This window comes from Callithrix jacchus, chromosome 10 (assembly GCF_049354715.1).
Source record: "Callithrix jacchus isolate 240 chromosome 10, calJac240_pri, whole genome shotgun sequence".
Taxonomy (NCBI): domain Eukaryota; kingdom Metazoa; phylum Chordata; class Mammalia; order Primates; family Cebidae; genus Callithrix; species Callithrix jacchus.
This window is the reverse complement of record NC_133511.1, coordinates 54,629,227-54,652,816: the sequence shown is the minus strand read 5'-3', so window position 1 is coordinate 54,652,816 and position 23,590 is coordinate 54,629,227. Positions and strand designations below refer to the sequence as shown.

The window sequence follows — 23,590 nt, the reverse complement described above, 5'->3', positions numbered from 1 at the left end:
GGCAACATAGTGATATCCTGTTTCTACAAAGAAAAAAAAAAAACTTACCTGGGCATAGCTACTCAGGAGGCTAAGGCAGGAGGATCACTTGCCAGAAGGTCAAGGCTGCAGTGAGCCGTGACAGTGCCATTGCATACCAGCCTGGGTGGCAAAGTGAGACTCTGATTCAAAGGAAGGAAGGAGGGAAGGGAGGGTGGGAGGGCGAGGATTTCAAAACCATATTACCAAAGAATAAGGAGGATATTTCCTAATGATACAGGGATAAATTCATCCTACGTGTTAATTCATATAATAATGGAGCTTGAAAATAACATAAAGCAAGAGCTGACAGAACTGAAAAGAGAAACAGAAAATCCTCATAATGGTTGGAGATTTCAATACCCTTCCCTCAATATTAATAAAACAAGTTGGTGGAAATTCAGAAAGGATAAAGGCCATGAGACAATTTGTGCTAATTGATGTTTTTAGAATTCATGGCACAACAGCAGAGTACATGTTCTTTGCAAGTACAGGTGGACCACTTACCAAGATGGACCAGAATCTACTTTATAAACCTCAATAAAATTAAAAGGATTCAAATCATACAAAGTATATTTTCTGACCAGAATGGAACTGAATTGGAAACCAATAGCAAAATGGTATCTGGAAAATTGGAACTATTTGAAACTAACACACTTCTAAATAATCCACATGCTAAAGAGGAAAGCAAAGTGAAATTAGGGAGTCTTTTGAACTGAATTAAATAATACAGAACATTTAAAAATCTATGGGATACAGTTAAAGCATTACTTGGAAATCTGTACTACTAAACACATGTTAGAGGGAAAAAAGATCTCAAACCCCTCAGCTGTGTTTTTAAGAAATGAGAAAAAGAGGAGCAACTCAAATCCTAGATTGGAATAAGAAAAGAAATAATACAGAACAGAGGGGGAAAAAAACAAACAGAAAACAGAAACCAAAATGTGGTTATTTGAGATTTTCAAAAAGGCGTGGCACTTTGGCTTACGCCTGTAATTCCAGCACTTTGGGAGGCCAAGGCAGGTGGATCATGAGGTCAGGAGTGTGAGACCAGCCTGGCCAACATGGTGAAACTCCGTCTCTACTACAAAAATTATACTAAAAAAAAAAAAAAAAAAAAAAACTACAAAAATTAGCCATGCGCGGTGGTGGGTGCCTATAATCCTAGCTACTCCAGAGGCTGAGGCAGGAGAATTGCTTGACCCCGGGAGGTGGAGGTTGCAGTGAGCCGAGATCATGCTACTGTACTCCATTTGGGCAACAGAGCAAGATAGTCTCGGAAAAATAATAATATTAATAAACAATTACCAGATAGATCAGCCATAAAAAAGGGAAGACATAAATGACCAATATCAAAAGAGATGTGTTTCACCAGATTCTACAGATGTTAAAGTGATAATAAGAGAATATTTTTGAACAATTTAAGCCAATCAACTTGAGAACTTAGGTGAAATGAATAAATGAATATTTGATTTTGTTTTTTGAAGATGTATGAAGTTCACTCAAAAAGAAATAGATAATCGGGGTAGCCATATATCTATCATGAGTACTGAATTTGTAGTTAAATCCTCCCTACATGGAAAACTCGGATCTAGAAGTCTTCACTGGTAAATACCAAACATGTAAGGAAGAAATAATACCAATCTGAGTAAAACTCTCCAAAAAAATTGAATAGGAGGGAACACTTGCCAAGTCATTCAATAAATCCAGCAATATCCTGATCTCAAAGCCAGATAAAAACATTTTGAGGAAAGAAACTACAGCCTAACACTCCTCATGAACATCCATACAAAAACTTTTGACATAATTTAGCAAACCAAGTACAAAAATATATATATGAAGAATAGTACCTCATGGCCAAGTGGGGCTTATTCCAGGATTGTAAAATTAATTTAACATTTAAAAAATCACTCAATATTTTTTGTTCTTCCAAACCCACAGCAGGAGTCACCCCAAAAGTGACAGCAGGGTAGTTTCCATGAGGGAGTGTTCCGAGTCATCCTGAGACTGAGCTGGTTGGGATTCAAAGAAAGCAGCACTAAACACCAGGGTAATCAGTCCAAAACATTTATTAGGGGAACTTTTATATGCATGAACTGCAGCAATCCTCACCACAAACAGCAAGGGAAAAGGCTAGAAGTTACAAGGGGATTAGGATATAGAATTTGGCTCAGGGCCACGGCCAGTTTATTTTAGCGTTTTGGGCAACAAACTAGATAACTTTATCAGTGCCTGGAAATGTTTAAGGTCTCGGTTTGGATTCAAGCCTGCTAGGAAATATCCACAGCTGGCCAGGTCACACAGCAGTCAAGGTGCTCTGTGATTTTCGGTCACGACATGGAAAGACAGCTGGGGAACTTGGAAGCCCTACACAATATATTTCACTATATTAACCGACTAAACAAGGAAAAAAACATGATCATCTGAATAGATACGGACAAAAGCATTTGACAAAATCCAACATCTGTTCCTGATAAAAACTCCCAGCATGAGAAGGAAAAGAAGGGAATATCCTTAAGATTTTGAAGAGCATTTACAAAAAAACCTATAACTAACATGATAACGGTGGGAAACTGAATGAATTCCCGCTAAGATCAGGAGAAGTGCAAGAATGTCTCTTTTACTGCTTCTAGTCAACACTGTATGGGACACTGTATGGGAGAGTCTAGCCAGATTGGAAAAGAAGAAATATGATTATCTATGTAATTTTTAAAATCCTATTTAATTTAGCAAGGTTGTAGGTTATCAGATAAAAAAGAAAAAATAAATTCTAACAGATAAGCAATTAACAATACGACCAAGCAATTTGTCCATTTTGTATAAATTGTTCAACACATTGGGTTAAAGTTGTTTATAATATCCCCTTCTTATCATGTTAATGTGTGTAGAATCTGTATTAATGTCCCTTCTTTCAGTTCGAAAAGATTTAGTTGGTTGATCTCTTTTTCTTTTGATTAGTCTTATTAGGGCTTATAAATTTTATTAATATTTTCAAAGAATCAGTTTGTTTTTTCTCTGTGGTTTTTGTCTTTTCTCTTCATTTCCACTCTTACCTTTATTCCTTCCTCTTTGGCTTCCTTTTTGCTTGGTTTTTTTCTTTTTTTTAAATATTGATTTGGTTGATTTTGCCCTTGATTCTAGGGCATAGGCCTTAGTCATTAGATGTAGTCATTTCTTCTAAGATGTTGCTCAGTGGAATGTCCAAAGTCATCACCAGTCTCTGTAACTTGGAAATATTTAAATTTCAAATATTTGAATTTAAATATTTAAATACTCAAAAATACACTATCTTCTCAGCATCAGACAACTCCTGAAATTTCACTTCAGCTCATCCAGTCTTTCAGCTGTTGCTGTCCATTGGGTTCTTCAGATCTTATCACATGCATGTGCTGTTATAATTAATGTCAGCCAAAGATGTGAGGGGATTTTGTTAGACAGATTTTGGGGCTCCCTCCCCTCTCCCTGTGGCTCCCTTTCCAAGGTTCCTGCCCCAATTTCCAGTTGATCTGGCATCTTCAAACTTCAACTTCTGAGTTTTTTATAATGGGAAGAATGCTGCTTTATACTGGCACTCTATTCCCCATGTACTGCCCAGCCCAATGCCCTCATGAATAAAAGCTAGATAAATGTGGATCTTACCCAGTATTTTTCCCTTCTTTCAAGAATTGTATACCCTCCTGTGTTTTCATGCTATTTTGGTTGCTTTCCAGGGTCTTCTAAAAGAATCTCTTCTTTGTCCAACGTTTATAATTATTTGCAATAGGGTCTGTCCAACATAAGCTTCCAGAAGCCAGAAGTCCCTCTTTTATTTATTATCTTTGAGAAATATGCAATCTTCCTGGATCAACTACTTTCAGCAGATTCATGCAGCATTTAAGTCAGAGCCATATCCCACGAATTTTTTTTGTGTGACACAGAATTTTATAGACAGTCCAGGTAAGAGATAATAGGTAGTAGCAATAAAGGTAGTAACAAGAGGTCAGATTTCATTTTCTTTTATTTGGATTAACTACTTTATGTGCCAATATTCTGTTGTTACAGAGTTCAGACAAGCCATAAGAAACTAAATTATCTCTTCTCTTTTGGCATTTCTCAAAACTTTTAAAATCAAAAGAATTGCATTTATTTTTAGAAATAGAGAGAAAAATATGCTTTGACAAATTGTTCTTTATTTCCTATTTCCAAAAGGAGCTTAAGGTTTTCTGGTGAAAGCATCATAGACATGGAAGATTTCTGGCTACATTTCTGTCCCTTCTCTCCCATGCATAGTCCAAGTTTGGCTAAATTGTTTGACATAAATTTTCATAGATGCTATGTAAAGAATTGCTGAAAGAAAGATGAGTGGAATCTGTGAGAATAAAGAGTCACCTCCAGTGCCCATTTGACAGATGATTCATGTAAAGAATATCTAGGAAGAAAATAAATAGATGTTCATGATTGATTAGCCCACAGGGAGTAATGTATATGAACTTAAGTTTCTGGCTTGTGCAACAAGATGAATGGTGTTGCCAAGTCCTGAGATAGGAAACAGTAGATGTCTAGATAGGAGAGGGGAAAACGTGATTTTTAGCTTTGGAGTATGAGATGTCCTTGAGTTTTTGATTTGGAGTCACCTATCTAATTTCCATCTGCAGTATTGCCTCCATTTTTCTTCTGCACCATATGAATCTTATCAAAGTGTAATTATGAATTATTTAACTCCCATTTTAATAACCAACATTTAAAAAGCAACATTAAACATTTAAACATTTAAAAAAACAACATTAAAGCAAACAAAAGGGAGCAAATTCTTAGTCTGGCTTTTTCTTTAACCTTTTCAACCTTATTGCCTATTATTTTCTACAAGATCGTGGTTTTATAGTTTCTACATAATTAGGAAACACAGACCATTATGAGAAGCCCTAGTGAAATTCCATTCAGGCAAAGGTAGTGAACAGAATATTGTGATTTGTTTGCTCAAAACCTTGAGATGAAAAGTAAAGCAAGTAAAGAAATACTAGATGGCCAGATGCAGTGGCCACACCTGTAAACCCTGCATTTTGGGAGCCTGAGGCGGGTGGATCACCTGAGGCCAGGAGTTGAAGAACAGCCTGACCAACATGGTGAAACCCCGTGCCTACTAAAAAATTAGCCAGGCGTGGTGGTGCACCCCTGTAATCCCAGCTACTCCAGAAGCTGAGGCAGGAGAATCGCTTGAACCAGGGAGGCAGAAGTTACAATGAGCTGAGATCAGGCCATTGTATTCCAGCCTGGTGACAAGAGTGAAACTCCGTCTAAAAAAAAAAAAAAGATAAGAAGGAATTTTCCTTCTTGTACACTTTCATGAAAATAAGTCTTTCTATTTGTGCAAGTTTAGAAACTGCAATTACAGAATTCTTGGCCCAATGGAGCCTAATGGTCAAACAACCATGCAATGGATAGACAGTGTAAAAATTATCTGTACAACGCAACACTTTATCGCTTGCTCAGAAATTTGAGAGGATGAGAATAATTAAGATTTCTGATATGTGTTATGATTTTTTTTTTTTTTTTTTTTTTTTTTTTTTGCTACAGTTAGCTGTGTATTTTTTGGCACAATGTTTACCTGCTAATTTTAATAGACTTAAGATAAAATTCAATCACAGGCATTTTTCCCTTTTATCGGGTTAACTAGTCCAAGCGAGCTGAGCAAAGATTGCAGGGAGCACCAGCATGGCTGAGAAAGAACTGCTGAGGCAGCCACCGGCTTCTGGGAGGAGAGCATTAAATGTATCTTCTTTTTATTTTTTTTGAGACAGAATTTCACTCTTGTTACCCAGGCTGGAGTGCAATGGCGCGATCTCGGCTCACCGCAACCTCCGCCTCCTGGCTTCACACAATTCTCCTGCCTCAGCCTCCTGAGTAGCTGGGACTACAGGCACGCGCCACCATGCTCAGCTAATTTTTTGTATTTTTAGTAGAGACGGGGTTTCACCATGTTGACCAGGATGGTCTCGATCTCTTGACCTTGTGATCCACCCGCCTCGGCCTCCCAAAGTGCTTGGATTACAAGCTTGAGCCACCGCGCCCGGCCTAGATGTACCTTCTTAATGACACTGTCCAATAGAAATATAATGCAAGCCACGTATATAATTTTAAATTTTCTAATAGTTATATTTAAAAAGCAAGAAGAAGATGACTTCCACCAAACCCTGCTTTCAAATAAGCAGTACTCTGGAGGACACCGCGAATCCTCAGAAAAATAACCTCCAGCTCTGAGGTGCTGATTATGGTAGGACAAAGCAATACAGATCCAAACACGGCAGAGGGAACTTATGTTCCAAGGGAGAGAAGAAAATCGATAAAGCCAAGAAATAGCTCCCCTTTGACTTATTTTTAACCTGAGTACCCATCTATGCCAAGAGCTGTGCAGTTTTCATATATCCCATGCCAAGATCTTAAGTAGACTCTACTAACCAGGAAGTTAAGAAACGTAGGTTTCAATGGAAGGTAGGTTTTCAATGGAAGAGGCAGACTGAGGATCACTCAACTTACATCTCGAAATTTCACAATTTCTACAAGCTCTGTCCTAGGAGACAAGGGTAGGTGAAATGAGTACCCTCTGCACCAAACAAACCTCTACGATTAGCCGCCCGACACCTCCTCGGACCGGAAGCCTCTCAGCAGGAAGTCGCTCCAGGCTGCAACCTCCGTCCCGCAATCCAATTAGCAGCCGCGACCAGTCGCCAGCCCAGGCCGAGTCACGTGTCAGCCAAAGATGGCTGCGCTCAGGCGAGTAGAGCTGCGGTGACCTCCGGCGTGGCTGAGGAAGACCTGAGGAGGCACCCACAGGCTAGTGGTAGGAGAGCATAAGGTACTGGTATTCCGGGGGAGGGGATGCAGTAAATGTCCCTGTGTCAGGAGAAGCACGGTGCGGTGACGCTAGCCACCAGCAGCGCTGCGCATAAATGAGGACAAGTAGAAGTGGACTTGGCCCTATGGTGCTGTCTCTTCACTTTCCACTCTAGAAGGAAAGACCTTATATTTAAATTGTCCCAATCGAAGGGAAAAACACCTGAGATTGAATTTAACCCCAGGTTTACTGGCAATTCACAGGGCGACCACGGCCAAATTTAATTTTCAGAGGCCCCACTTTACCTATCTCTCAGAGCTCTCCCAACAATGACATGAGATAGCTAACACAGAAATCTTTCGAAATATTTGTAGTTTTAACAGCGCCGTTGTCTTTGATAGGTATTTGTTATAATATCGGAGACAAAATGCCCCACAGGGGCTGCCCAGTCAGGACTTCTACTGAATGAAGGGTGACTCAACGTACACAGTGTAGAAATGGTATTTCACAGAACTTCGAATCTCACCAATATGCAGAAAAAGTAGTGATACCATTGGGCAGAATGTTAGGGAAATCACTTATTTCTGAACATTTCATATATGTGTGTGTATATGCATATATTGCTATCAGTACAATATATATATATTGAATTTGATTACATATATATTCCACCACCCCATACACAAAATCATTCAGAGCTCCTGTGTCTATCATTTTAGTGTAGCCAAGGCCCTCCAAAATTTGACTCCCAAAAACCTGGACCTAAATTTCTAAGGCTGCATTGTACTTATTAGGTTAACTTTAAGTCTAGGGATGTGTTATGTCAGTGTATTCAGCATTTCCAAATGACCTCTTGTCAATATAAAACAGGTAGCAATAAATATTTAAATGAGTGCCTGTAATGTTGTAGCAGATTGTTGTTATCTCTGAACTTTTGGTTTTCTTTTTTTCTTTGAGAGGAGTCTTGCTCTGTCGCTCAGGCCGGAGTGCAGTGGAGCAATCTCGGCTCACTGCAACCTCTGCCTCTCAGGTTCAAGTGATTCTCCTGCCTCAGCCTCCTGAGTTGCTGTGATTACAGACGAGCACCACCACACCTGGCTAATTTTTGTATTTTTAGTAGAGATGGGGTTTCACCATATTGGTCAAGCTGGTCTCGGACTCCTGACCTTATGATCTGCCTGCCTAGGCCTCTCAAAGTGCTGGGATTTCAGGCCAGAGCCACTGTGCCTAGCCTTTGTTTTTCTTAACTGTTACCCTGAAACCTGTTTAATGAGCCAAATCTTTAGTTTAAAATTTATCATTCGCCATTCCCCCACTTTTAATTAACATTTTCACCCTAACTAGTGTATACATCAACAAACTACTGGCATGTAGGTGGGCCATATGCAGCCTATAGCTTGCCTCTGTACAGCCACCCAGGTAAGAATGATTCTTATGTTTTTATAATTTTTTTTTTTAAGAATATTCAACAAAGGCTATGTTACCTGCGAAACCTACCATATTTACATCTGGCCCATGAAAGTTTGCTGAGTCCTGATCTCAGGTATACCTAGAAATGAAATAAGTCTTTTATGTTTAGCACTATTTATGAATTGTTTAGGAAATAGTTTTAAGGATTATGAAGATATTCTGTGTTTCCTAAAAGCTTTATGTGTTGCTTTTCATGTTCTGGTTTCTGTTTCACTTAGATATTTTTTTTCATAATATATATGCAGTGATTTTTTTTCAAGTTATTAGCTCTACAGTATTTTTAGTCTTCAGAAAGTTTTTAAATTTTTTTTCTATAAAATCTTGAGGAATTATATTTCAATTTTTAAGGCTCAAAATGGAAAATCATGAATCCAATAATGAAGAAAACATTTTTGAAATCATAAACAGAAAAATTAACCAGCTTCCAGAAGCAGAAAGGTAAGATCCCTTAATTTAAAAATACCTTTTATCAGGTAGACTTTCACCATTGATTCATTATCTCAGATTTATCTGGTTTGAGTATAAACATATAATGTTAGGAGGAAGTTGCCCTTTTCTTGCCTGGATGAGAGTGTTTTACCATTTTGGTCGACATCATATAGCTAATTGTGGAAGCTGAGGTGGGAACTCATGTCTTTCGACATATGTAATTGCATGATTTGAGTTTTTCCAATAGACTTGGAGTATAGTAAAATGTAAACATGGACCAATTTAAATAACAAAACTTTAATATAACTTTTAAAATGTCTTTTTTTTTCCAGTTCATTCTGTCAGTATGGTTGCCATTCTGAGTACCATGGAACACACATAGCAAGATAGAGAATGTCAGAGAAATGGGATCATGGCTAAAGATCTTTAAGATATTATTAAAGAGGGCCGGGCATGGTGGCTCACGCCTGTACTTCCAGCACTGGGAGGCCGAAGTGGGCAGATCACCTGAGGTCAAGAGTTTGAGATCAGCCTGGCCAACATGGCAAAACCCTGTCTCTACTAAAAGTACAAAAATTAGCCGGGTGTCGTGGCAGGTGTCTGTAATCCCAGCTACTTAGGAGACTGAGGCAGAAGAATTGCTTGAACTCAGGAGGTGGAGGTTGCAGTGAGCCAAGATAGCACTGTTGCACTCCAGCGTGCACAACAAGAGCAAGACTCCATCTCAAAAAAACAAAAAAGGATACTATTAAAGAGAAAAACCAATATAGGGAACATACTGATCTTTGCCAGGCAACTACAGTGTACTTTGGTCTCTCTGACTATAAAAGGATGAAAAGGGCCGGGTGCGGTGGCTCAAGCCTGTAATCCCAGCACTTTGGGAGGCCGAGGCGGGTGGATCACAAGGTCAAGAGATCGAGACCATCCTGGTCAACATGGTGAAACCCCGTCTCTACTAAAAATACAAAAAATTAGCTGGGCATGGTGGTGCGTGCCTGTAATCCCAGCTACTCAGGAGGCTGAGGCATGATAATTGCCTGAACCCAGGAGGCGGAGGTTGCGGTGAGCCGAGATCTTGCCATTGCACTCCAGCCTGGGTAACGAGCAAACTGTCTCCAAAAAAAAAAGGATGAAAAGGCCACCTGGGAAGGAGAAAGGGACCGTATCTTAAATAGAGGAGATGGCATATGCCTAGCCATAAGATAGCCAAGGCTTGTGGTACTTGAGTAACCATTGTTTCTGAAGTACTAAGGAAGTGAGCCTAAGGACCAGGAAGAGTTTTGAACAGGGGAATGATGTTAACATTTCTAAATAATATTCCAGCTGCATTCAGGAAAGCAGATTTGAGGAAGGAGAGAAAGGAAATAGAAAGACCAGTAGAAAAAACAGCATAGTAATCCTGGTGAGTAGAGATCATAGGGGTGGTGACAGTTGACACGAAAAGAGCATGGATTTAAAATACACTTTGGAAGCATACTCTTGCTATCTTTGGGAATAAAAACTAAACAAATTCCAACTTTGCTGCCCCTTATTATATATCTTAATATAAATCAAGACCAGTAGTGTTCAGAACAAGGATCTCTGAGGGGAAGGAAAAAAAAGGCCAGTAATAAGAACTTGGTAAGATTCGTCCCTCTCCCCACCCGGCAACTCCACTCCCTTCTTGTTTTCCTAAGGCAAGAGAAAAACTTTTAAAGCAAAAAAGGAACTATGTCCATGTTTCCAGGCCAGCAAGATAGGGAAAGAGAGAAAAACTGACAAAAGAGTAAGGTAGGCACAGTGGCTCATACCTGTAAACCCAGCACTTTTGGGAGGCTGAGGCGGGCTGATCACTTGAGGTTAGGAGTTCAAGACCAGCCTGGCCAACATGGTGAAACCCTGTCTCTACTAAGAATACAAAAATTAGCCAGGTGTGGGGGTACATGCCTGTAGTCCAGGTGTGGAGAAGCTGAGACACGAGAATAGTTTGAACTCGGGAGGCAGAGGTTGCAGTTAGCTGATATCGTCCCACTATACTCCAGCCTGGGTGACCGAGTGAGACTGTCTCAAAAAACAAAAAAAAAAAAAGTAGATGGTAGCAGCTCTGAAGAGAAGAAAGCAGGCTGTCACTAGGACCTTTACCAAATTAGAAAGAACACCTGGAATTGCAAAGTAAAATTTAGAGGCAATAAATGCTTTCAATTACTGGCATCTAAACCGGGCGGATGACAGTGTCCTGTTATCTTTGCCTTGTTCCTATTTTTTCTCTTCATTCCCATTTTATCTTCTAAGTTTGAATCCTCATTCCTTCTTGGATTATTAATTAGATATTTAACAGTTACTTGGTATGTCCTTCAGTGTATGGAGCTTTCTTATTATCAAAAACTTCATTTTCTGACCTACAGAATACTTTCACATGTATGTCATTAAATTTGGACTATTTCATGTCTATTTCTTGTGTATATCTTATCAAAAAGTCATGGGTTTTTAGTTGCTGTAGGCACTTTTTTTGGGAAAACTGGCAAGGGGCTGCTAGGTAACAATTTTGTGCTAATTTTTAACTAAAAATTTTGACTTTAGCTATGGGAAAAATCTGGTTCGGAGATAGCAAAGTTTGCTATGCAGATTTCATTTGTACTACTATTTATTTGTATATGTAACATACTTGTAAACAAATGGATTTATATATAATGTATGTATATATTTTATATACATTATACATGCATATAGGCAAATTATTTACCTGATCATTGGTTTTTAAAATGGGGATAATATACATTTGACATGATTGTTATGATGGAGTAGTATTTTAGAGAAGTGTTAAAAGTTTTTTATTCCCCCAACCCCCACAAAAAGCATAGGCTTTTCACATTTACATGTTTTTTGTGTTTGGTAGGTTCTCCAAGCTGTCATCACTAATTATTATCTATGTACTCTTAAGTTCCTGAACAGCCACCATTACCATTTTGATAGACTTCTGTTATATCTCAAGTTACGTTATCTTTCTTCTCCAGAAAGAGTCAACTATGTAACCCTTGAAGGTGGAAGATAATTTTTTGTGCCTTTAGCACTAAGTCTGCTGCATACAGTGGGGTTCTCAATAAGTGATAAGCATCATGATAACTGCAAAGTGACAGATAAAAAAGCAATACTTTATACAATGTAGGAAGCTTAGAGTTCCTAGAAAAGCTATTTTAAGATGAATGTGAACCATGTAAGTTAGAGGGGTTACTGTGCAGCTACTTTGGCTAGTTAAGAGTAATGAAAATTTTAAGACTGACTGCCTTGTAGATGGCAATGTAATGCAAGCAGTAAAATAGCTAAATGGTAGTCTGAAAAGTTTGGAGTATTTTCAATATTCAGCAATCATGTTAGGTATCACTTTTTCCCAAAACCAAAGAATGCATAGGACATAGGTTAAAAATTCATACATACCTTGACTTAAAATCCAGTTCTACCACTATCTTAAAACATCAGTTTATTTTTCATCAATGGGTTTTAATAAAGTACCTAGCATAGGGTATTACTTAAATGTTAGTACTCCGAATCCTGACACTAAGGTTTCAGGGAAGAGTGAAAGAAAACACATTAACTCCACATTATTGAACATCTTCTGTGTCAGGTTGAATACATCTTTGTTATCCATTGATCCATTGTCTTCCAAATGTTTAAAGACAATTGTGGAAGCCTCACATGTAAATCAGTGGTTATATAAGATAGTACTGTCTTGTAATGCATTGTGCTAGAGGGGTAAGTATTAAATATCATGAGAGCTCAGAGGAGAGGCACCTACTGGCTTCTGGGAGAAGAGCAAAAACCTATATATAAAACAACTTTTTTTTTATGATTTTGGTTCTATAAGTGATAATTAGTGTATTCACAAAGTCCCATTAAGTTCTGTAACATGTCAGAATCAGGAAAGCTCACACACACAATGAAGCCAAAGAAAAAGTTCATTCTTCTCACTCTTTCAGGAATCTACTTGAAAATGGATCGGTTTATGTTGGATTAAATGCTGCTCTCTGTGGCCTCATAGGAAACAGTCTTTTTCGACGCGTCTTGAATGTGACAAAGGCTCGTATAGTTTCTGCCTTACCAATGGCAGTGCTCCCTTTCTTTACAACAGAAGTAACTTACAGAGGTTTTGTAAATTTTCCTTTGATAACAGGTAAACTCTACTTCACTATCACCAAAAAGTTTGCCTTAGTCATACTTATTAAGTCCTGTATGCTATAATGCAGTATTTAAATAAGATTAAATCTTGCTAGCCTCTCTATGTAATGTGGTAAATAATTCATATTAGCATGGTCTACCAACCAAGATGCACAAACACAGCAGTTCTAAGCTTTTTTTTTTTTTCTTTTTGAGACAGAATTGTTCTTGTTGCCGGGAGGCTGGGCTGGAGTGCCCTGGTACAGTCTCGGCTCACTGCAGCCTCCACCTCCTGGGTTCAAGTGATTCTCAGCCTCCCAGGTAGCTGGGATTACAGGCACCTGCCACAACAACTGGCTAATTTTTTGTATTTTCAGTAGAGACAGGGTTTCACCATGCCAGGCTGGTCTCAAACTCCTGACCTCAGGCTATCCACCCGCCTCAGCCTTCCAAAGTGCTGGGATCACAGGTGTGAGCCACTGCACCTGGCAATGCTTTCCTTTTTCTAACATTTCTTTCTGACAGTGCTCGTTTAGAGTAAGAAATATTTGGAAATCCATATATGAAAATTATTTATATGGAAATATTTTATATATATATAATGTTGGCTACCTTATATTTTTTTAATTTACATTTTATAGAGCAGTTCCTTAAAGGAAAAATATTTTTTGGAGAATCACACTCTTTATATAGTAAATCTCTTAAAGCACTAAATGCATATACAATGTTTATCAAATGCATGGAGATTTGATTTCCTTTTGAAAATTTACCATGTGTGCTGAATGCTTTGAGTATAGTTAATCACAAAAAATCTTTTGATTAATGATTTCAAATAAAAATATTACTATGGGTGCTAGGGAAGGCAGTCCATCTAAATTTTACTTTCTGTAAGTGCTGCTCCAAATTTGTTTAAATTGTATGAGTGTTTTAATTCCCATGATCAGTGAAAAGAAGGTCTATGATCAAGGGAGACCTACTACCCATTGAATTAAACAGATGAGTGAAAATATTAGCCTGGGTCTGCTGATACAAAACAAGTACAGAAAGCTAGGACCAGCCCAAATCATGAAATTAATTATATCTAAGTTCAGACCAAATTACAGAATTTTTTTCCCTAAGATAGTTTTATCAATACCTATTTTAAGTTACTCATAGATAATTATACCTTTTAACATGTTTTGTCGAATTGCATTTGGTATGTGCCTGAAAAATGTCTGTGATACATAGAAGAGGATCTTACATTCTTTAAATCATATTTGCTTGACTATCATGACCTTTATTTCCAGAACTAATTTATTTCCTAGGTGATTTGAATTGCGAAACTTGTACCGCAACACGTAGTGGACTGGTTGGTCTTCTTGTTGGTGGTCTATACCCTGTTTTCTTAGCTTTACCTGTAAATGGTAGCCTAGCAGCCAGGTAAGATTGTTTTCTCATAATCAATGAAAAACTTTTTATAATATGTGGTTACCTATAAAAGTCACAACTTAAAGCAGCAAATATATTTTCTATTTTTAAGGCATTTAGACCAAAGGCAGTGTTACCCTCTTGATTAGAAGTTAGCAAGACATGTTTTTTCTTATAATCAAATTTTACTTCTCAAGAATTTCAAACAGTTCTACTTGATGTGTAGTTCAGGCTATTAGCCTTAATTTGTGTACTGAATACTAAACTAACTACAAAGCTGCAGAAACGCTTCAAAGCTATTCATACAAACAATTTTCTTGGATGAGTTTGAACACTTGCACTAAAGGATAATTCCATCAGAAAATGTCTAGCTGTTGTATTAGCAGTCTTCTACTCTAAAATAATTCTGGTTATTCTCTGTGGAACTCTTGCGTCAGCAATTTATGCTACAACCTTGAAGCAAAGTACATAAAGAAACAAAAGAAAACAGTTTTTGGGATTAATAGACACTGAAGACTTTTACCTTAATCTCTAGTTTTATCTTAAGACTTCTAGGATTCATATATATCATAGATTAAGTTTGCCACTTAATGAAACAATAACTATCCCAATGTTTTCTTACAGGTATGAAACGGCTCTGTTACCAAACAAAGGGAACATCTTAAGTTACTGGATTAGAGTTTCTAAGCCTGTCTTTAGAAAGATGTTATTTCCTATTCTGCTCCAGACTGTGTTTTCAGCGTACCTTGGGTCTAAACAATATAAACTTCTTATAAAGGCCCTTCACTTACCTGAACCTGGCCAAGAAATTCACTGATTTTAAGCAAATATGTACACAAAAATAAAATAGTAAAAACAGTTTATGTATAATGTTATTCATCAACATATAATTCTGAGACCTACAATAAAGGCTACACAGGGCAACAAAAAACTAAATATGAGTAAAAGCTACCCACTTAAACAAGTGTAACTTTACTAGTCTGCCCAATATTGTCTCATCTACCTCGCTTGCTCTACTCTTATCCTAGGCATTAAGTTCAGTAACACAAGAAAAAAAAAACAACTGTATAGTATTTTACACTGAAGACGTCATAATGCCAAACAGGAAAAATGAAAAAAAAAGTATAAATACACTATACCAAATGTTACTTATAATTCACTTTCTCAATTCAAATTATTATTAATTCATAAATTCTTAGAACTGATTTAACAACCTTCCTCACAGGATCAATCATGTTCTTGAGTCATTCAGGCTCAGCTTCAGCTATTATGATATAGACCTATTTAGAGTCACCTTATTTGGAAAGTTTTTAGTTTAGGTAGTCTTTCAAGCTTCCACTTATTTAGAATCACAGAATTAATCTCTCTGACCCTCAGTGAAATACCCTAGTTGATTCATTTCCTAAGATCATTTAAATTTTTGCGTGCTTTCTTCTGTTCTCCTAACATTTCTTATCCTAGTTCTCTAAACCATTTTCTTTTGTGACAGCAACTGAATCAGCATTGTCCAACAAAGCTTTCTGTGATGATGGAAATATTTTATATCTGCACTGTATGTTAGCCACTAGCCTGTGTACTTGCTGAGCACCTCAAATGTGGCTAGTGCAACTGAATAACTGAGTTTTTAATTTTAATCCATTTTAAATTTCAACCATGTGACTAATGGTTACAGTATTGGACACCATAGATCTAAATTAACACTTTCTTATGAAGCAAGCTAATCATCACAGAAAAGTGTCAAACAAAATTTTAAGTGGCATGCAAGATTATTCATGAATCTCTTAACTATTACTTCCAAATAGTGGCATACCTGTTAAGTAATCTTACACTACTTAAAATTACATATAATAATTTAGAAAAGGCATCTTTGTGAGTGAAACAGGCCTTTAGCTTCTGTTTAAAGAAAAATATAAAGCAGTGCTGCAACAGATGAAAACTCAAGTGAAATTAACAAAATACAATGTTTTTCAGAAAGCAAAGATGAACTGTTCTTTAAACAGGCACATAAAATGTATTATCTACCAAACTTATTTAGATAAGAAATGATCTCAATTATGAGGCAGAAGGATCTATATGCACAAAAGAGACTGAAAGGAAGCATGCCAAAATGTTTACTGTGGATATTCTACGGCTTATAGAGTTATACGGTAATTTTTCTTTTCTTCTTGATTCCTTTCTGGACATTCTCAGTTTTCTATAAAGAATATGCTTTGCTTTCACAACTAGGGAAAGAAAGATATATAGATATATAATATTTAAAGGGCAAAACAATATAGCTGTTGATTTTACAAGCTAAAATATCAAGATGAAAAGCTCCAACTCCAAATCATCCATTTTACCTACATTCTGTCACTTTAAGGCAGAGTTCTACTCATCACAGTGAAAAAACAATGAATTAAAAGTAACTTCTGATGTTAACCCAACTACCGAATTAGACTCCTTAATACAGAATGGTGTAATCAACTTAGATAATTCAAAGCCCAATGATATAACTAAGTTCTTTGATAACTGAGCAGTTTCCTTCCTTATCCTTAAACATACCTAGCCTAATTACTCCCTAGCATAATACCATTTACAAATGGGGATGCGTTTACAATGGTTTCTGTACCCAAAAAGTATTTCTGATCTCTGTCGTCTGCCATATTTTACAATGATTGTTTTAATTAGTAGAAATGGGCAACATAAACAATAAAGCATGTTAAGTCTGTTGCTACAAATTTTGCCAAAATTTTTGTTCAGAGGGCAGATATCTGCATTATTTAAGGGCATTTGGTAATGTATAGCTAACACCTGAGGTAAACTACCCTCAATCATTTTTAATATTTCAGACCAGTCCCAGTAGACAAACTATTTAAATCTTTTATAAGGTACATTAAATTAATATATTTTATAAAGCCCAAACTATAGTAGACTAAGAGCCAGAGGGGTCTAGGAAACTGACTTCAGTGGGTAAACAGCAAAGACAAAATTTGAAGGCAGACTAAAGGAAGTTGAGCTAAATAAAATTCAAATCAGTATATTAACAGAACTACACAAATATTTAAAACACAGTAACTATACTTTTCAATTAGTTCATTGTGAAAACTGAGCAAAATATCTTCAACAATTTTGGGTCAACAAAAATTATAGGGTATTATAAGACAAAGAATGACTGGTGTTGAGTGATTACTGAGGGTACACATAAAGGTACTGAAATTCAAATCTGAAAAATACTGTGCTGGCCAAACATAACACTACAAATTTCTAATGGAAGAATTCCTGTTTTTTTCATCCCCAGCTTTGATGGTAAGTATATTTAAAAAACAGCAAAAATATAAACATTTAGGAATCTTAAAACTTTGTACTGGCCGAGAGTCTGGGAGAAAAAAATCACTTACAAATATCATACTACCAATAAAACTTTCAAGAGTCATCAGATTATTTAGCTTTAAAATGTTACTAAATCAGTGAGACCTTAACTACACATTCAAAATGCTGAACTAGGTAATCACATTAAAAAGATGACTCATAATTACCCAGTCTGTTCTAGTTAAGATCACCAAATAATGTTGGTGCCTTTGCTTCTGGAATTATAACCAGCTGTACTGTAAGGAGCATCAGCACTTAAGTTTTAATTAAGACAGTGGGAATACTTCTTGTTGCCTGGCTTCACAGGTAATGAATACACTTAAAGTTATAAGAAACTGACTGGATTTAATAAGTTTTGAATAATATAATAATCAGCTGTTTATTAGGAAGTAAGAGCCTGTCTCCTTACCCAAATCCCTCTTCTATCATCTGCACATTTCCCAAATGAGTAAGGTAAAATGACTCAATCTAAACCAGGTGAAGTAATATATTAACATAATCCAACAAAAATGAAATAAAACAATCCAGAGTTTTGAGTGTTTTTTCACACTTATAATAAACTGAAAAAATATTTCAATTAGGTAAAACAACCATATGCCACAAAAAAGCCACTCCCGTCATCCAGAATACTAAAGCCCTTATACAACACTAGATAAAGTTTTATATAAAACAGTAGAAACTAGCATACCATTAATTAAAAACCTCAAAATATTCAAAAAACAGTGTTGAGTACTTGGAGAAAGCTCAAGAAGCCAAAACCTCAGAATCTATACATCCTGGTTGTTAACCTACATTGCAATTAACTACCCACACATTTAAAAATAATCAACTTTTTCAAAGATATACAAATCAACGCAGCTATTTAAAAGGACTACTCTTATAGTTCAGAACTTTACATTAACTTTCATATTCTACTCAGCAGGGTGTCTGTACTCCAAATTAGCTCTCACGTTCAGTAAATAAATACAAACTCATACGCCTTGTGATCACTGATGGCCTGCTTTGTGATTCTAGTCCACTAAATGTAATTCCATAGAATGTGCTCTTGATTATGTAAAAACTGATTAATTTCTTGATGAAATACTGTAATACCCCAACAGTTACAATTTTTTAAAGATATGCAAAGAACTGAGTATTACTCCCATGAAAGACAAAAAAAGTGTAATTTTGTTCCAAGATTAACTTAGTCTCATGAATCTCTATTAAGTCTTTCAAGGATTCCAGAGAATCTTTTCATATCTCCATTTCTGGAAAGTGAAATCAGTATAGAAGTAATTTGGGAACTTGAAAATGGCATTCATTTTTTTCAGCAGATGCCAAATTTTTGACCGACATGGCTCTCACAATTACTTTGTTACCATCAGTCCAGTCAGTTAACAGGTTGTAGGAAAAGATTCGTTTTTGCAGACACTGCTAAGCTGTTTAAAGAGAAGAGAAAGAGATTAATTTAGTGATTATAAAACGCACAAATATTTAAAATATTTCGAACACTTTTTGTTGGATTATATCAGAGGTGAGACTACATTTTAACAAAAGCGGACTTTTTAAGATAATTCTGGTCAAGGAAGTGCAGAAACAGTAAGTCAATATGATAGAAACAGTAGGTCAAAATATGATGTGTTAGTTCAATTAATGTATGAATTCCTGCCACCATCAAAGACAAATATTCAAAAGCTATTATCTTTAGTCTAGTTCTGTATCATTTTACCAGAGGCACATTTAGAAGACAAAAGGGTCACCCAAATACTTAATTGTTTTCAACCATTACAGTAAATAGAGCCAAACCTAGAAATTTCAAAAACAATCCATTTTATATTCCAGAAATCTCCTTTATCCATGTGCTAACCCTCCAGAACACAATTTTCTAAAAATAGTAAGACGACAGTTTCACATTAATCATAACTTTTTTAATTAACAAGTAGTGAATCAGACACTTTAAGATATTGTTTACTACATACTGAAATAAACAGATCTGTTTAAATTCAGAAACCCAAACATTTACAGTAAAATGCGCTTACACATAAATACGACCAAATTTATTTAAAGCCCCTATTAGATCCTAAATACATGCAATTACCATGTAAAAACAAGACCATGAAATTGATGTAAAAAAATGACAAAAATCACTAAGTCACCAAAACTAGAAAAAAAAAAACCAATGAAATGGAAACTGAGAAAAGACAGTTAATAAAACATAAGGAACCTAACAAAGCAGCTTTAAAAATAGGCCATACTAATCTTTCCATTTTCAAAAGTTCTTAAGTAATTCCAAAAACTGCCATTTATAAAATGACATTCCAAAAATCTATATTTGGAATTTCAAAGCATCTTAATTCAGAAAGCTTTGACTACTTTTTCTCCCCAGCCCACAACTTCAAATAATGCAGGAAAAGTATTGATGTAAAGAAGAATATTCCAAGAGAATGGTATAGTTTTTAGAAAAATGAACTTACTGCTTTCCAGAACCTTTTAAGACCCACAGTCAGCATTAACAACAATTATTTTTCCTATTTTCATCCATTATTTTCCAATGTCATGTTAGAGATGAATAAATTCTTTGAGCCCATAACTAAAAGATCAACAAACCTGGTTTTATTATGACAACATATTTTTGTCATTGGTACTGCACAAAATTATATACAAAGAAATATATACAAAATGTTCAAGTATTAAATTTCAATTCAAGGCTTCTGTTTCAAAAAACCTACATTTAACATATTTCATAAGGATAGCACAAATTAGTCATTTCAAATAATCTTTCCAACTACTTTTGGTTTATATATATATATATATATATATATATATATGTATATATATATAGAAAAATTCAGTAGGCACTAAAAATCCATGCAGCTGCATTGTGAGGGGCTTGCTCCTGCCCTTAGATATAAGCAGGTTCATCACTCCAAGTTGTGAGTTTGGCTACTACCCATTCATGCTCAAGTGCAGTAGATGATTTTACAAAATATGCTATGATGCACTGGAAACCAAAGACCAATTTAGGTCTCAAATCATATTATCTAGCAACAAAACATTTACAGTTGTGCAAGAACAAGGATTCCATTTTCATAACCAATTAACAACAAAATAAGACATTTTATGTGTAAGATAACTTACATCTTTGGACTGCTGGAAAATACTTTTTAATTATGAACATTTTAAAAAGAAAAGACAGCAGAAGCCCTGATATTACCTCTTTTTCCTCATTTCTTATACTACCTTTTAAAATAAAGCAGGAAATGTGGCCAGCAGCTGGTCCCGTCTCTTCTGCCCCAACAGCTGTATCCACTTTAGCACAAAGAAAAACAAGGATGCTAAATACGTATATACTTTATCAAGCAGTGATGTTTCACAAAGAATTTCTTAATGCCTCTTACACTGAAGGACACCATAACTCAATTTATACAACTGGTTAACAGATTTAAGGGAAGAATAAATCCGACCTTTGGGGAAATAGCGCCAATCGTGTCATTTTAGTGGCCAGAACCACTCAATTTTAAACATTATTTCTGAATAGGACAAATACTTTTGAAATACAGAGAATAAGATTCTTTGTGAAGCCTCACTTTACACGTTTTCATTCACATTTCACAACCTTCATTATCTAATCATACATATATAAACTTAACCTAAAATTTTAATACAACAAAAATAAAGATGTTCAACAAGTTATTCATACTCAGTGATAGGGTAATCACTGCTGGTCCTCAAAGAAACATTAACCATTCTCATTCTCCAATTAACTAAAACACAGGAATCTGGTATGCATGTTAATTTCCAACTTCTTTAATAGTGAGATATTAAAATCTGTTACTCTGAATAGACTTTCTATATCTCCTACTGAAAACTAAAAGGCATTGTTGACTATTTAAGAGATACCTGTCACCTCCAGCAAAATATCACATTTGTGCATGCCCCAAATACTTATTGTCAACCTTTGAAAAGTTGCCCTAAAATAGGAATTCCAATTTGCACCTTGTACAACTCGGAACTTCCATTCAACTTCACCTGTTTCACTGTCTCCAAACTGTATCTCTATAAGCAGCTTTCAGTGTACAGTTGGAATCGATGTCATCCAAGGCCATGTCCACACTGGGGACAGAAGAGCTAGGTACACGCAAGTCTGAATAAGGGGACACATTAATAGCTATTTCAACCAGAAGAGGCATCTTAAAATACATTCTTGACCAGCACAAGTCTGTTTCCAGGGTGGACAGGGCCCAAATTAGATTTCCCTCCCACCTTCCAAAACAGGAAAAACAAAATCACACACACACACATATTGAGATGTTGCCCATTAAAGTAGACTAAGCAGCAGAGCATGAGCGTTACGTGAAGAGATGGATCCTTACCAGGTTGTGAGGCGGGAACGACTGTTCTGTAACCCCTACAACGGAGCCTGGCAGGAAGGAAATCACCTAAAAAAGAAACTGTCAGAGAGATTTAATAGTCACATGTTATCATTAGGAGTTGGTTACTGTGTCACATTCATGCTTTTAGCTAAACACTTTAAGATTCAATATTACTTTTTTTTTTTCTCCTCTGAAATGTGTCCGGTGAAGATGTCCCACTAAGGTGTTTGACATGGTGTAAGGGAGTTGAAAGGGGTAAACGCGGATAAAGAGCAGATTACTTGACCCTACATTTTAAGAGAAGACGACGCCTTCCGGGCGCACGCCGAGCAGAACTCCACCGACACCTTATCCTTGTCCACATGGAGACAGACTCCTCCCGCCGAGTCGTCGTCTTCCAGTAGGTCCTGCTGCTGCTTTCCCACCGGCAGTGCGTAGTCGTGGTCACCGGCGGGCGAGTCTCTGAAGAGTGAGGTGGTCAGCCGCAGTCCCACGCCGCTCAGCCGGCTCAGCAAGCGAGCCAGTCCAGTCTCGTTGGCTAAGACTGCCCGTAGGTAGCGACTCTCCTCCTGCAGTGCCTGTACGCGTTTGCCCAGCTCCCGATTCTCGGCCCGCAGCTCCTGGTTCTCGGCTGCCAGACCCCGGACTCTACTCTCTAGCCCCATCACGTACTCCTTCTTCTTCAGCCGATTAAGGCGGGCAGCGGCCGCCGCCGCTTTCCGGGGACTCTTTGTCGCCGCCTGGTTGTTGTCGTTGCCGCTGCCGCCGCCGCCACCACCGCCGCCTCCTCCGGGGGACTTTCTCCGCCTCTTTTCGGCGCTGCCACTGTCACTGCTGCTGCTGCTGCAGCCTCCGATACCGTTTAACAGCCTCTGCAGCAGGTCAGAGAAGCGCTGCATTTCAGCTGCAGCGGCCTCGTCGTCGTCGTCCCCTCTCCACAGGCCGCCGCTATCCGAGCCTCCACCAGACGAGGAGAGAGGCCCCGGCGAGCTAAGCCCGGGCTCCAGGTGCCAGTCCGGTTGCCTGGGGTCCAGGAGATCCGCCAGTTCCAGCCCAGACAGAAAGTCCATATCCTCCGTCTCTTCCCCCGGGAGGCTGGCAATCGCCTCCTCCTCCATCTCTTCGGGCGAGGGCGCGCGCACGGCCACGCCGCCGCGGCTCCCCCTCCCGGCTTCCAACTCGCCCTCGTCGCCAAGAGGCTGCTTGCGGCCGGGAGATCCGGCCGCTGCCGTCTCTTTCTCCCCCGCCGCCGCCGCCGCCCGGGTCAGTTCCGAGGGCAGCGAGCAGGTTGCAGCCGGCGCCGGGCTCTCACTGCGGGTTGGGGAGTTGCTGCCCGAGGCTGCCAGCAGCTTGGTCAGGCTATGCCTCATGAGGCCCGGCGGCGGGCCGCAGTAGGCCCCGGCCACTCAGACTGGGCCTCAAGGGCTCCCAGTATCCCAGGCCCCAGGGCTGGTAGCCTAAAGCACTGGCCAAAACGAAATGGAGGGAAAGGTCAGAGTCGCCTCCCGCCTCACTTGGTTGGTCGACCCCCCGCGCCAGGGCGCGGGGAGGGACGGGAGAACCTAGCAGTGAGGCCGAGCGATGACTCGACCGCGCCACCCAGACAACGGCCTGGCCGGAAGTC

At 38.0% G+C, this 23,590-nt stretch overlaps 4 protein-coding genes across 27 annotated transcripts in view; 1 reads left to right on the top strand and 3 right to left on the bottom strand.

The window, feature by feature from the left end:
• DLG2 (discs large MAGUK scaffold protein 2) overlaps positions 1-23,590 on the bottom strand; it is a 2,299,762-nt gene that overhangs the window by 2,252,812 nt on the left and 23,360 nt on the right. For 12 of the 15 annotated variants that reach the window (XM_054241373.2, XM_054241375.2, XM_054241376.2 and 9 more), the window contains exon 1: positions 1-6,663. This exon is cut by the window's left edge. The gene's annotated coding sequence lies outside the window, so the exon portion shown is untranslated. Of the gene's footprint in view, positions 22,045-23,590 lie in introns of those variants that run through there. The other 3 variants (XM_078340084.1, XM_078340081.1, XM_078340083.1) reach the window with 3 other exon arrangements.
• TMEM126A (transmembrane protein 126A) lies at positions 6,730-15,124 on the top strand. 8 transcript variants are annotated; one of them, XM_002754731.7, is made up of 6 exons: positions 6,730-6,835; positions 8,290-8,372; positions 8,648-8,737; positions 12,682-12,875; positions 14,164-14,278; positions 14,891-15,124. In XM_002754731.7, the coding sequence occupies exons 3-6, from the start codon at positions 8,655-8,657 to the stop codon at positions 15,081-15,083; spliced, it is 585 nt and encodes a 194-aa protein (XP_002754777.1). In that variant the 5' UTR covers positions 6,730-6,835; positions 8,290-8,372; positions 8,648-8,654; the 3' UTR covers positions 15,084-15,124. The 8 variants fall into 8 exon arrangements, with proteins under 8 accessions (XP_002754777.1, XP_009005556.1, XP_009005559.1 ...); XM_009007308.5 differs by having other exon boundaries at positions 14,146-14,278; XM_009007311.5 differs by having other exon boundaries at positions 6,730-6,850.
• The window catches only part of CCDC89 (coiled-coil domain containing 89), a 32,049-nt gene continuing 26,603 nt past the window's right edge, over positions 18,145-23,590 (bottom strand). Inside the window, exon 2 of the mRNA XM_078340109.1 lies at positions 18,145-22,044. The gene's annotated coding sequence lies outside the window, so the exon portion shown is untranslated. The remainder of the gene's footprint in view (positions 22,045-23,590) is intronic.
• On the bottom strand, positions 18,145-23,590 carry CREBZF (CREB/ATF bZIP transcription factor). Of its 3 annotated transcripts, XR_013523193.1 has the most exons (4): positions 22,258-23,590; positions 21,967-22,044; positions 20,834-20,902; positions 18,145-19,032 (listed from the first exon to the last, which is right to left on the bottom strand). XR_013523193.1 is itself a non-coding variant. In XM_078340107.1 (1 exon), exon 1 carries the CDS (start codon positions 23,334-23,336, stop codon positions 22,254-22,256), a length of 1,083 nt encoding a protein of 360 aa, XP_078196233.1. In that variant the 5' UTR covers positions 23,337-23,590; the 3' UTR covers positions 18,145-22,253. The 3 variants fall into 3 exon arrangements, 1 of the variants encoding a protein (XP_078196233.1); XR_013523192.1 differs by having other exon boundaries at positions 18,145-20,902; XM_078340107.1 differs by having other exon boundaries at positions 18,145-23,590.